The sequence below is a fragment of the Papio anubis genome, chromosome 3 (assembly GCF_008728515.1).
Source record: "Papio anubis isolate 15944 chromosome 3, Panubis1.0, whole genome shotgun sequence".
In the NCBI taxonomy this organism is placed as follows: domain Eukaryota; kingdom Metazoa; phylum Chordata; class Mammalia; order Primates; family Cercopithecidae; genus Papio; species Papio anubis.
Window position 1 is genome coordinate 78,576,784 of NC_044978.1, and position 14,748 is coordinate 78,591,531.

General features: G+C 36.9%; 1 protein-coding gene across 2 annotated transcripts in view; it reads right to left on the bottom strand.

The window, feature by feature from the left end:
* Positions 1-14,748, bottom strand: part of ENPEP (glutamyl aminopeptidase) — an 82,799-nt gene that overhangs the window by 48,650 nt on the left and 19,401 nt on the right. For both annotated transcript variants that reach the window (XM_009207373.3, XM_003899094.4), the window contains exons 4-6: positions 3,824-3,944; positions 1,101-1,255; positions 551-664 (exon numbers count right to left, since the gene is read on the bottom strand). In XM_009207373.3, the coding sequence (XP_009205637.2) occupies positions 551-664; positions 1,101-1,255; positions 3,824-3,944 (390 nt within the window). The remainder of the gene's footprint in view (positions 1-550; positions 665-1,100; positions 1,256-3,823; positions 3,945-14,748) is intronic.

Below are 14,748 nucleotides of genomic sequence, written 5' to 3' on the forward strand. Positions count from 1 at the left end.
ATAATGTTCTATTTCATAAAGGAGAAAATGGACTCAGAGATATTATGTAACTTGCTCAAGGTCATATTCCCTGTCATGCATCCAAGAAATGATGTGTTCAGGATTTGAACTTCAATCTAACTACTAAGTTTATGTTATCTCTTCATCACACTATTTCCACAGTCTGTCTGAAATAAGATAAATCATTCACAAATGAGACTCTGACATTTTTTCAAAGGGTTAGTGCTATAAATACTTTCTGGAACACAGAGTTCACATTTTCTTTGCCACCTATTTTTTTTTTTCCTGCCTTGATAATGTGTTTTTGAGTGACTCTGTCAAGGCTATCCTCAGACTGGGATGATCAGCTGCCCTTCTAATGACTGGGCAAAGGCTCTGGGCAAGGTGGATTCAGTGGAAGTCAGTTGGCTCCACCCTATCCCTCACAGTGGAATTCCCCGTTCACCACTGTACTTGCCATCTGACTTGGGACCATGATCATAGTACAAAGGCTTCTATCTGCTTTGCATGAGGAAAGGAGAGATTTCAAGTTTATGTGTCTAGGACTCACCATTTGCCAGTCTGTTTCTGCATGGTTTACTCCCAGAAACTCAAAGAAAGAAGCAAATCCTTCATTTAGCCACAAGTCTTCCCACCAGTCCATGGTCACAATATTTCCAAACCACTGAAATTGTAAGCAATAAAGAGATAATTACATTCTTACGGTTATGGTAGAGAGGCCTAGAAAATGTCAAAACATTTATTTGTCCGTGCCAATGTTGTCACTGTGACAGAAGTGGCAGGCATTGTATTTAACATTTATTTTCTCCTTTATTCTGATTATTTAAATGATATTAAATTGTCCTTAGTTTATTGCCTTTATTTAGTTATTACTGGGGTATGTAAATTTAAACAAAGCCCTCGTGTATATTTCCTGAAGGCAAAATAATGTGTTTCAAAGTCTCTTTATGGCTAAATGTTTATTAGTACTAAGAAAGATTTTCATGCAAGTTTTTCTGAGTTGGCTATTTTTTATTTGCTAAGTCATAAATAATTTGAATTATTCCTGTGGTCTTAAGCCACTTTTAAAAACAAGTTGATTCAGTGATAAGATTCTATACCTGATGTACAAGTTCATGGGCAACCACAGTGGCCACCCTCTGTTGGTTTGATGAGGCTGATTCCTCAGGGTCGTAAAGCAGGTTCGTTTCTCTGTATGTGATGAGTCCCCAGTTCTCCATAGCACCAGTGCCAAAATCTGGAATAGCGATTTTATCTATAGAAGAAGAAAGAGTCCAGTGAGAAATACATTCTTTCCATTTGTTCATAGCATTTCTTACCAAATTAAGTTATTTGGATGAATGATTTTAAAAGGCTAAAAATAATTTATTAGAGTAAAGAACTATAATCGTGTGTGCAAACATTTCAGTCCTAATGCACTCAGAATTTCCATAGAGCATTCCCTGTTGGCTCCAGATATCAATGCTTTGTTTTTGTTTTAAAGAAGGACAGTAATGGCAACACCTCTATAATTTTATGTCTTTTGTTTCTCTCTGTATTTCATTTTTGTTAGCTACATCTGTTTTAGGGGATAAGCTGTGAGGAAAAAGAGAAGTTTTCAAGTTAGTATTTAGAAGTTCTGAGCTTCCAAGTGTACAGATAGAGTTTTCCATCCAAAGTCACAGAATATTCAAGAACATAAAACTCTATTTTTCTCTAATTCTATGAAATTTAATTGATTCTCTACCAATCTAATAGCTTACCATCTGCTTTTATGTATTAAATCAGTTGGAGAAACATGGAGTTGACTATATTCTCTCTAAATTCCCATACAGTTCTAAAATGTTGGATAGGAGTTTCTATAATCTTACACATAATATCTGACAGGAGGAGGCAGTGTTGATCAGTTCTATGTTAAATTCCAAGAAAGAAAATGCTCAGTTGATCAGTGGCCAAAATACAGCTTCCTCAGTTAATGAGCGGTTAACAGAATGTAATTTCTTTATTGTTACATATAATTTAAATGAGGAACAGGAATGAAAATAAATTGATTTTTCACTTAACATATAAGAGAAAGCCCTTTCTTTCTGGTTAAAATAAATATTCTTAAAGCTTTTTATAAAAGAATGAAGAGGGATGTATCTTAAATAGAGGTCAAGATTACAATAGTAGTTTCCTTTTCATGTTATCGTCATTTTTAGGTTTGGTTATTTTATCACGAAACAGTCATTTCAAAGGTAGAGAAGTATCTCCCCCAAGGGCCAGTATTTTTCATAATGTGGAGTGCAGTTTGCACTTAATCCTTGAACAAAAGGAATTTTTTGCAATTTCTTTTTTTTTTTTTTTTTTTTTTTTTTGGTCAGTATTGGCACTATAACTAACTAATTCGTGTATATTTAACTCTTTGGAATCTAATAAATGCAGAAGTCACTTCTAAGGAGTCTAAGATAGAATTAATTCTAAGAGGGTTGAAAATGCACATAAAACAGAATAAAGGAGTTGGGGAGAAGAAGAAAGAAAGAGAGAAGAAGAGAGTAATAAATTTGTGAGATTTCCACTTCTCAGGTTATCCTGGGTGTTACAACTGAGATAAAAGGCAAAGGATCTTTAAATTCATGTGCACAAAATTTTATTAAATATTATTCTGATATTTTTACATTGAGATAAGGTCTTCTGTCACCCAGACTGCAGTGACACGATCATGGCTCACTGCAGCCTCAACCTCCTGGGCTCAAGTGATCCTCCCACCTCAGCCTCCTGAGTAGCTGAGACTACAGGTGTGTGCCACAACACCTGGCTAATTTTTGTATTTTTTGTAGCGATGGGGTTTCACCATGTTGCCAGGCTGGTCTTGAACCTCTGGGCCTCCCAAAATGTTGGGATTACAGGCGTTAGCCACTGCACCTGGCCCAATATTCTGATTTTGATGAAAACTTGTTTCTTTTTTCAGCTCCTTCTCTAACATTTGTTAAGCAATCAAAAAATAGAACTGTATCCATTGAAGAGACATGCAGCATCTACAAGGTTGCTCTGAGCCACAGCCATTCCCATGCAAAGAACTTGGCATTCCTCTTGTTTGCATTGATAATTTATTAAACTAAAGGCAGAAACAGAAACAGGGAGGCCAACTGTTGGCTAATTTGTTTTACTGCCTTCATTTTATCCCTACAAACATCTATATGGGTGTTATATTTAAAGTCTTTGTTAATAGCTTTCGAGCTTATTAATAAAGCATTTCCACTATTGACAGAAATGTCATATGCACACCATCTTGGTTGTAGCCCCACTTTTGCTTTAAGAAGAATGCATGCTTCCCTCTGTATTAGAAAAAATTATTGCTGGAAGGAGCGCCAGTATTTCATTAAACTGCTGGGGAATCTAGAATTTGCCTTATACAACAATGGAAAGACTATAAGCACTTGGGACTCTTACAACATCATTTATCCCTATTATTTTTTAACTCACTGATGACAGGGAGGCAGAGCAAGTATTGGGATGAATGCTGATTTTGAAATCAACTGATCTAGGTTGCTATTTGTGGCTCCATCACTACCAAGTTCTGCAATTTTGTGCACATACTTTCATCTTTATTTAGAAACACAAGACTATATATTTATCAGATAAGAACAGAGTACAGCCTGGGCATGGTTGCCCATGCTTGTAATCCTAGTACTTTGGGAGGCCAAGGCAGGTGGCTCACTTGAGCCCAAGATATTGTAGGCATATAATAAAAGGACTTAAGGATAACTGTTAACTGATGGTGACATAATTAGAAGAAATGAGTTAACTTAAATAAAAACAAAGGCAATATTAAAAATAAGAAAATTTTAAAAATGATCCTCACCCAATTTAGGAAGAGAATAATTCATAGCAAAGTATTCTTCAAAATAATCAAACACACTTTTAGTTATGTTTGCAGCATATTCGGCTGTGTGCTTTTGCTCTGGCTGGACATAAATTGTAAGCTATTAAACAAAACACAAAAAATTCAGTGAAAATTATTCTTCATTCAACAAAATACAAAAACTGTGATGCATAACATACTTGAAAGAAAGTGGACTTTGGAGCCAAATATGTCTAATTTCAATTCCAATTCTGCCTCCTACTAGCTGTGTTGTCTCATAAATCACTTCACATCTCTGAGACTCTGGAGGAATTTTACGTAAAATGTTAATAAAACTTCACAACTCACTAAGTGATTCTAATGACTAGAAATAATGTAAGACAGAACAGTTGGCACAATGTCCCAGACATTTGAAAAATGTTATTAGTTTTTTCTACTTAGAACATATATTATGTTCTTAAAATCTATGAATGTATCTATTCACCCATCCATATACTCACCTATCAATTTCTCTCTTGCGTGCTCTTTCTCTTTCTCTGTCTCTGTCTCTTTCTCTCTGTGTAATTTGTCCTTGAGGAATTGAATTAATGGAATTTTTCTCATCTAAAGAGCCCCTGAATACATGTTTTCCACTTGTGCTATTCTATCTAGTTATTTCAAAATAACCCTTCTGATATTCCAACTATTCAGCTCCAGAGCCTAAAATATAATGATCCAAACTTTTCCTGAGAGAAAGTCATCTTGGTAAGCTACATCAATTCCCTAAGTCGCTACTTTGTGTCCTTTTGATGTAATTTATAAATCAAACCAAGTATAGATTTTTGTCCCCAATTCTAAGCGTGTCTGACTTTATAAAAAATTTTTAAGAATCCTCTTCAACATAGTGCCATGAAAGCAGGTGTGGTCTCCGGACAAGAATATCACAGGTGTTTAGGCATTTCTCAATATGTGAAAGAGGAAGCAGTGCCTCAGACAACTTGTGTCTGCTAAATATTTGTGAGAAATTCAAATAAAATATACCTGCTAAGCCTACAACCTGATTCAAAACCCTCAAAGAAAGCAAAAGATGTAATCATTTGGTAAGTTCAAGATCATTTACCTAATTAGAACAGCTGACTCAGGATTTAAACAAGAAAAAAAATACTGCTTACTCTCTTTATTATTCCCAATGCATTGCTAGTTTTGGTATTCATTTAAGCACACATCTTGAACCACCTTTTCCTAGAAGCAAAGAACACTGGAATGATTCACTAATGTAAAGAACACGTTCTGAAAGAACATCCCTTAAATTACCATTGCTGGCTCACTATTCTCACATCCATTGGGTAATTGGCATTCTTGCTTTATTTGCATAAATAAAGATGTGTTCATCTTTATCTCCGAAGATGGCACAACTCACTCAATCGTCTCAATATTCTTAGAAGTTTTTTTTTTTTTCTTACAGAAGTGATGATACATTTTCTCTAATAGTTGTTAAGCAATCAAAAAGTGAAACTGTTTGGATTACCCTCCTGTCCTCTTTGTGAACAATGACAGGCAATTTCCAAGAAGTTGAATGAAACTAAGGCTCCAGTTTTTGGCCATTGAACAGAGTAAAGGGAATTGACCATCTAAAATAAAGGTCACCACGTTCATACAGGATTGCCATGTCATAAACCAAGAGTCTCAGAATTTTCCTCTGTGAACTAACTGGTGTGTCAAAACTCTCAGATTTTCTATCACGTCTGTTCTCTACCATTAAAAACTTCCAGAAGGGCAGTCCTCTTGACCCGCTCCACTGTTGTCTACACACTCAGTGCTTTGGTGCTGCACATAATATTTGGGGAGCGAAAGAGAATTGTGAAAGAAGATGAAAGATCATGGTGAGGTCTCCCACCGTAGGTGGAGCAATGGGAAGGAGAAAGACTCAATATGTTCTCTCTGCTAATATTTTCTCATTTCCCATGTCAGTAAATGAACTCCCTTTAAGCAGTATGCTTCTGAGACAATGTAATTTATTTTTCTTTCTCTGTATTTCTGTTGGTGACAGTGGAAGGCAATGTGTTTAAAGAAGATTGATGGTTAATGTAAATTCAATCAAAATAAAAGCAGTCCCTTCCTCTTTTGTTTCTGAGAAACTCAAGTCCATAGAAATATGCTCTGTCTTTGCAGCCTGGTCAGTCTGCAGACCATCTGTGATCTATGACCCTTCATAATCAGGGTCAGCTCTTCACCAAGCAGGGACCTCAGCTCAGGCCGGCAGTGCAGCGGCCCCATCCCCTGGCTGAACATTCCCAGTAGCAGCAGTTCTGCATTTCTCTAAGGTGGATCTCCCAGAGGCAACTGAAAGCCCCTCTGCCACGGCTGCTGCAATGGTACTGCCGTTGCTGCCCTTGGACTAGGGACGGATCAAAGACCGAGTGCTTTAACCATAACTCCAGTAAGCTGCAACCACCCTTCTTAAGGAGAAGAAGCTAGTTTGTCCCAGCCACAACCCCCTGTTACCCCTGCTCATCACCAGGCAGGCCCTTGACTTGGGCCCATGATACAACCACCTGACCCTGGGCTGATTTCACCAATTAGTAGTGACTCTGCATTTCTCTGGGGTGGAGTTCCAAAAGACCAGTGAAAAGCCCTCTGCCACAACGACTGCCAAGGTCCCTTCCCCTGCTGTCTCCAAGCTGCAGAAGGAGCATAAAGCCTGAACTTGCTCCAAGGCTGTGGTGAGCAGCCCAGGAGTGCCAAGCTGAAATCTGCAGCCAGCACTTGAGTGGGAGAGGAGCCCACAGTTTCAGAGCACTGAGAGAGAGTGCAGTTGCAATCAGGAGGAAATACAGAGGAGCCATGTGGCTGAGCAAGAGCCTAACTACTGGCCATTATGCTTAAGCACCATCCATCTACTGGATCACAGCCCAAACTTCAGCACCAAAAATACTTTGCTAACATAAACCCCTGCGAAACCAAGGACACGAATTCAGCCACAAATAATGACCCAGCACAAACACTTGGTCCTCTGAAAACATCCAGGAAAGAAATCAACTGACTGTACTCAAATTACACCACAGTCGAGGGAACATCCGCCACCACAGTTGAGGGAACGTCAGCCCACACAGATGAGAAAGAACTAGTGCAGGATCTCTGGCAACTCAGAAAGCCAGACTGGCTTCTTTCCTCCAAACAACCACACTAGTTCCACAGCAAGGGTTCTTAACCAGGCTGAAATGACTGAAATGATAGCAGTAGATTCAGAATATGGATAGGAAGGAAGATCATTGAGATTCAGGAGAAAGTTGAAACCCAATCCAAGGAATCTAAGGATTACAATATAACAATACAGGAACTGAAAGACAAAATAACCATTATAAGAAAGAACCAAAGTGACCTGACAGAGCTAAAAAACACACTACAAGAATTTCATAATGCAATCACAGTTATTAACAGCAGAATAGGCCAAGCTGAAGAAATAATCTCAGAGCTCAAAAACCGGCTCCCCAAACTAACTCAGTCGGACAAAAATAAAGAAACATCATGAATAAGAAGAATCAATATTGTTAAAATGGCCATACTGCCCAAAGCAATTTACAGATTCAATGCTGTTCCTATCGAACAACCAGAGATAGTTTTGACACAATTAGAAAAAACTATTTTAAAATTTATATGGCACCAAAAATATAATAGCCAAGGTAATTTTAAGCAAAAAAGAAAAGCTGGAGGAATCACGTTACCTGACTTTAAACTATACTACAAGCCTACAGTAACCAAAAGAGCATGGTACTAAGACAAAAATATACACGTAGACCAAGGACACAGAATAGAGAGCCCAGAAATAATGCCACACACCTACAACCATCTGATCTTCAACAAAGTTGACAAAAAGAAGCAATAGGGATAAGGCTGTCTATTCAATAAATGATGCTGGGATAAATGACTAGCCATATGCAGAAGACTGAAACTGGACCCCTTCCTTACACCATAAACACAAGTCAACTCAAGACAGTTTAAAGACTTAAGTGTAAAACCTAAAACTATAAAAACCCTGCAAGATAACCTAGGAAATACCATTCCAAACATAGGACCTGGCAAAGATTTCATGACAAAGATGCCAAAAGAAACTGCAACAAAACCATAAGTAGGCAAATGGACTTAAACTAAAGAGCTTATGCACAGCAAAAATAACTATCAACAGAGTAAACAGACAGCCTACAGAATGAGAGAAAATATCTGCAAACTATGCATCCAACTAAGGTAAAATATCCAGAATCTATAAAGAACTTAAACAAATCAGCAAGCAAAAACAAACAACCCTATTACAAAACGGGCAAAGGATGTGAACAGACACTTTTCAAAAGACACTTTCATATATGGCCCACAAGCATATGAAAAAATGCTCAACATCACTAATCATTAGAGAACTGCAAATCAAAACCACAATGAGATATTATCTCGCCCAGTCGGAATGGCTATTATTAAAAGGTCAAAAAAATAATATGCTGGCAAACTTGTAGAGAAAAGGGAACACTTATACAGTGTTGGTGGGAATGTAAATTAGTTTATACATTGTGGAAAGCAGTTTGGCAATTTCTCAAACAACTAAAGCAGAATTACCAAATGATCCAGCTATCTTCTTACAGGATATACACCCAAAGAAATTAAATTGTTCTGCCATAAAAACACAGGCCTCCATATGTTCATCACAGCACTATTCAGAGTAGCAAAGACATGGATGGAATCAACCTATTTGCATCAACAGTAGACGTATAAATAAAATGTGGTATATATATACCAGGGAATACTTCACAGCCATAAAAAGAATGAGATCATGTCCTTTGCAGCAGCATGGATAAAGCTAAGAGAACTGGCATAGCAACAGAGAACCAAATACCACATCTTCTCACTTATAAGTGGGACCTAAACATTGAGTACTCATGGACACAAAGAAGGAGGCAATAGACATCAGGGCCTACTTGAAAGTAGAGAGGGAGGAGGGTGAGAATGGAAAAACTACCTATCGGGCACTACGCTTATTACCTAAGAAGTGAAATAATCTGTACACCAAACCCCTATTACATGCAATTTATTATATAGCAAACATGCACATATACCCCAAACCTAAAATAAAAGTTTAAAAAAGAAATATTTTACAGAAAGTTACCATAAAAAAAAATCAGATCATAGATTTTATTCTATGACTGCTACTTTGATCAACAGAGCCAAACAATCAGAGAATATATAGCTACAGTCCATTAATTTTGTAACATAAGTAGCCAAAGCATAACTGTGTCTTAACTACCATATATCACAAACATTTTTATATTAAGGACTCTACCAACACACTAACATTTTCTGTCATTTAAAGCTCCAACATGGTTTCTGTAATCCATGTAACAATAGAACATCTGTGATGTTTGGATTTGGTGATTTTAAAAAGCATCCTCCCCTATGCTGATGCCTTCACTCATCCTCACCACACTTCCTGCTCTCTCACCCTACCTTTAATGTATGCTCCATCCGCATCTCCTTCTCCTCTCTCTGGCCTTTGGCAGAGGTGACTGACTCTCCGCTATCATCTGCTAAGCCTCAGCGCTTCTGTCCATGATAAAGTCCAGCCAATTACCCGTGACCTGTCATCATTATTTAATAATTGCCATTTTTCTAGTTTATGTGCCTGCTTTACCGAGATGACTTTTTAAGTGTATGACTACCCATATTGACATAACATGGAGTGAGGAGGGATGCATACATGTATTTTCTTTCTTCTTTATTTTTTTAAAGAGTCATACATTTCTTTTTTAATTTAAGAACCCTATTAAAGGTTAAATATAAAGTTTGTATGTCTACTTTATCACTTTATATGTAAACATTATGTATAAACAAAAATATGAAGTTTGTAAGGCTTCAAGAACCTAACTTTTATGTATATATTTACTTTTTGAAGACAGTAACTTCCTTAGGCAAATTCAATTACCTGGTATACCACTGTTGGATACCATTAGTCATCTTTCAAAGCACTAAATCTATGGAGCTAGTATCAGTGGAAAAAGTTTGGGCTTTCTACAGCCTTATTCAGCTGATATTCTTTTGGGAGTTTTGATATATCTGCCTTAATATAGCTGTTGCTTTTCCCTATTGGAGCCTACTGTAACATAGGCTGTTAGAAGTTCGTTGTGTTATCTATCCCTTTCATTCAAGTGTCTCAAACCATTTGAGAGATAGAACTTAAGTCCATGAGAATTGATTCCTGGTTGATTACCATTACTCCCTTTAAGTGTCCCTTTGCCAGACTTGACTTTACTTGACAATTATGACTAGATGCACTAGATCAACCTTCCTTGAACAATTGAATGCGGCTGTGCACCATCTTTATCTTCAGCGATTATTTACGTCCCTGCAACCAAAACCAAGCACAAAGCTCAGAGATAGGAGTATTATGATTACTTATTAGTCTTATTACTGAGAACTTAGATTTTTTCAAGGAATGTGGTAAGCACTTTCCATGCAACACTTCTTTTACTCCACACATGAATTCTATGAATCCAGAATTATAAATAATAATAGAAAAACTGTGTTGCATCACTGATAATTACCCCAATCCTTTCACTGGTCCAGTTCCCACAACCCCTAATCCACACTAATAAATCCAATGAGTTCTAAAAATCAAAAGCTTTTTATATGTTTAAGCAAACTAATTTGGCAATATCATATGACCTGAACTGTTAAGAGGTTTTCAAAAATCTTTATTTTTCTCACTAAAAATGTTGCTGCAGAAGTATCACTGATTATAAAGCGTTGCCCCAAATCCCACTGTAGTTAATCATTAACATATAGTATTCAAACTACATTACCTTTCACAAATCTGAAAACTTCTGAATTCCAACAGACAACTGGTCATGAGGGTTTGGGATAAGGATTGTAGACCTCTATTTGTAATTTTAGAGTTCGAAGGTGATTTGAAAATAAATTTCCTCATTGTATACATGAGAAAAATGAAGTCTAAGACAGGACTGACGCTAGAGTTCAGGACAAAGTCTGTTTTCACTATATTATGCTGCCTATTTTCTCTACTTATAGGACTGAATCCTGACTTCCCCTAGCTATAAAATACAGATAATAACAGCACTTATGTCATAGGGTTATTGCGAGTATTAAATAAGATAACACACAAGCAATGTTTAACATGTAATAGTTCTATGTGTCCCATCAAAAGTATTGGTATCATTGGAGATAATACACTGACTTATTAACCTCTGTAATTTTCTGTGTGCGTACTTCCTTGTACGTGATTGATACTCACACTGTGGTGTCCACATTGCCAGTAAGAACATTATGAAAATGCAGGGGAAAAAAAATAAATGTTATGGTTTTGACTTTCAAAATAGGCTCTTGATGCCCACGCAACAAATTTAAAAGCCCAAACTTTTTGGATTGCAAGGGCCTGGTTCCAAAAGACTTTTAGCAATAAAAACAGAAGGCCAGGAAAAAAGCAAACCACAGGGTTTTTCACTCTAATAATAGATCGAAAAGAGAATAAAGAGATGTCCAGGCTACTCTGTCTCAAAAAACTAGACAAAATTTACCTGGGCCAAGGAAAGTAAGGGAAAGTTGAAGGGACAAGACCTGAAACAGATCCTAAAAGAGTGTGAGGGCACTGAGATGAGGACACTGAACTTGGAAAGACCATGTGAACAGAACAGAATCAGCTTAAACAGACTGCCCGTTACCACTTGCACCGTCACCTGGGTCAGAAGCCAGGCAGGGCCCTGCAGGGTTCCACCTGGGAGTGCTGCAGCCCCGGGGTGCCCTGGATCCACATCTTTATTGTCCCTGTCTATTGAGTGTTTTCTATTGATAGAGGTGACCATGCATTCAGGTTTGCCCAGGAATGTCCCTGGAATGTAAATCTGTTGCTTACCTGTTTATACCTCTTGTTCCAGCATAATTAATAACCCCTCCTCTATTATTTGTTATATATATTTATAGATGATAAAATACATGGTCACTCTACTTATTGACAGCAGCCTGACTTTTCACTGCTGCTCATCCCACAGAAGTAGCACTATTTATCTCTTGAGGTTTTTTTGGCGAGATGTCATCTGAGCTGCTTCAAAGAGGCATATCATTTTAAATGACGAGCGTGCTTAAAGGATCCCTAAAACACAAGCTGAGATCCTTGGCTCTCAGGGCTAGTAACACCAAGAAAGACCTGAAAACACACTTGGGTGGCACAGGGCAATGATGACTATATCTGTTGCACATCTCAACTGAAGTACAGATATCAGCGTATTTCACTCCCTTCAGGGTTTAGCATCCTCCTGTGCACAGAGTGGATGCTCAATAAAGACTTATGCAATAATCAGTTTGAAGAAACTGTTTCAGTATCAATACTGAGGTAGCCAGAATGAGAAAGAGAAAATAAATCTGTATCGTTTTTAAATCTATAAATGCATATTTAAGGCGCATAGCTGGTATTACTGAACATGCCATTAATGTGTTAAATTTTATAAAGTTTATGTTCTTTTAAATATTCTTCCAGCAGTAGGTGGAAAGTTAGCAGAGGAAGGTACTTAGTAGAAAGGAATAGTGATACATCAGTTTTTTTCTTTTTAAGTTTTGCCTTATCAATGTAATATACTCTGTCTAAATTTTAATTTGCTCCTTCCTCATAGATAAATTAGTATGTATATGCAAAACCTTGGTTTGAAGTTTAGGTGAAAAAACACTTTTTTTTTTTTGCTGTGGCTATGCTGGTTCACAACATGTTCAGAACTCTGAGTTCGGAACTCAGCTGCTATGAAGTGCTGTTTGAGAAGAAACTCAGCATGGCCATTAGGTTATACAACGCATTTACTGGCCGCTTACTTTCCATTTAAGTTAAAATTTAAGTTGTCTGATGCTTAGTGATTATTACTGCAGTATAGTTTTTAAGAAATTAAAAAGTGAACATTAAAAAAATCTAAATTACCCCATAAAATTTTACATTATTTTTATTATTTTGTTTATATTTTTGTAAATTTAAATAAAAAATAAGAATCATTAGCAATCCTCCATGGCTTGCTAAATTAAACAGATTCATTCAAGGAAGATTAATAACCTTCAATTTAAAGATAACCCTTCCAGTAAGGAAATTAATTTAAAAAACACTAATTAAAATGTTTTAGAAATCAAATTCATTCTGAAAACTTAGCAAAGCCACAGCCAAAATAACTTTTTAAAATAATGAAATGAACGTATGTCAAAAATAATTCTGAGGAAAACAGAAAAATCACTTTTAGAACACCACAATAACAGTTGTTGTGGACATCCACTGCGGAATGCTACAATAAGTGGTCAAAAACTGAAGAACAAACAGGGTATTTACACAGCCTTTCATTATCACTCCCTAAATATTTATTAATCACTGTGGTGGTCATAATGTATATCCATAAATTCTTTGTTACTCCCCCCTCCAGGAAGTGGAGCTTAACTCTCTTCCCTTTGGGTGTGGACTGCATTTAGTGATTGCTTCTAACAAACAGAAGATGGAAAAGAAAACTAGTAAACTAGAGCAGAGAAACCTAGCAGACACCATCTCAACCAAGTGATCAAAGTTAGCATCACCAGGAGTAAGTCATGAGGATGTCATGTACCCCCGATAGGACGTGATGAAAAGGACCCTTCACCTCTGTGGTATTCTCCAAAATCCAAAGCCTCAGTCTAATCTTAAGGAAACATCACACAAACCCAAACAGAGAAACATTCTATGAAATAGCTGAACAGTACCCTTAAAAAGTGTCAGGATCATAAAAAAGAAAAATAACTGAGAAATGTAATATACTAGAATGAATTAAGGAGACACACTGCTAAGTAAAATGTAGATGTATCATCTATTGGATTTTGGAACAGAAAAAGCACATTAGTGAAAAAACTGGTGAAATCCAAGTACAGACTGTTGTTTAGTTAATAGTATTGTATTATATTGATTTCTTAGATTTGATGAATGTTTGATAAATGGTTATATAAGATATTAACATTAAGGGAAGGTTACATGGAGACTCTGATATGTCTTTGCAACTCCCTGTAAACCTAAATTTCAAAATAAGAAGTTTAAAAATATACCTCTGAGCATTAAAGCAATGAAACTTAAAAAATAAGATTATTTCTATGAAGAGAAATACATAAAGTCTACGGCACAAAACCTAAAACTATTATAAAGATAGGCTGTTTTTAAAAATCCATGGCATATATACATACATACTCTCTGCCCTCAGCCAATCTTTCTAATCCAGCCAAACAATGGAAGCAAGTAAGAAGACACAGACAGTAGGAAGACCCCATTCACAGATAGAATCCCAGATGCAATTATTCAGCGATCATCCGGTAAGACTTTTTGGAAGAAAGTACAACATAATCCCTTCTACTGAGATATTAGAATTAATATGGTCATAGTATAAGCCTAATTAAATGGATAATATCTTACACCAGCATTCTCTTAGTGAATAATTCTTCCCAACTTCCTCTTCTGTTCAGGAAAGCCAAGGCAAACTTGACTAGAGTTGAAATAATCTCCGACAAGGAGATTTCTTGTTTTTGCACACATACTTCTTTGTAAAATACAGATGCCAAATGTGCCCAAAGAAATTCAAGGCCTCCTGAGATTTTTGTTTCTCAGCAACAGAATCACTCACGCCATTTATTTTTTATTTATTTACTTATTTATATTTTTGAGACCCAGTTTTGCTCTGTCACCCAGGCTGGAGTGCAGTGGCGCCATCTCGGTTCACTGCAACCTCTGCCTCCTGGGTTCAAGCGATTCTCCTGCCTGAGCCTCCCGAGTAGCTGGGATTACAGGCACGTGCCATCACGCTCGGCTGATTTTTGTATTTTTAGTAGAGACAGGGTTTCGCCATTTTGGCCAGGCTGTTCTCAAACTCCTGACCTCAAATAATCTGAGCACCCCAGCCTCCCAAAGT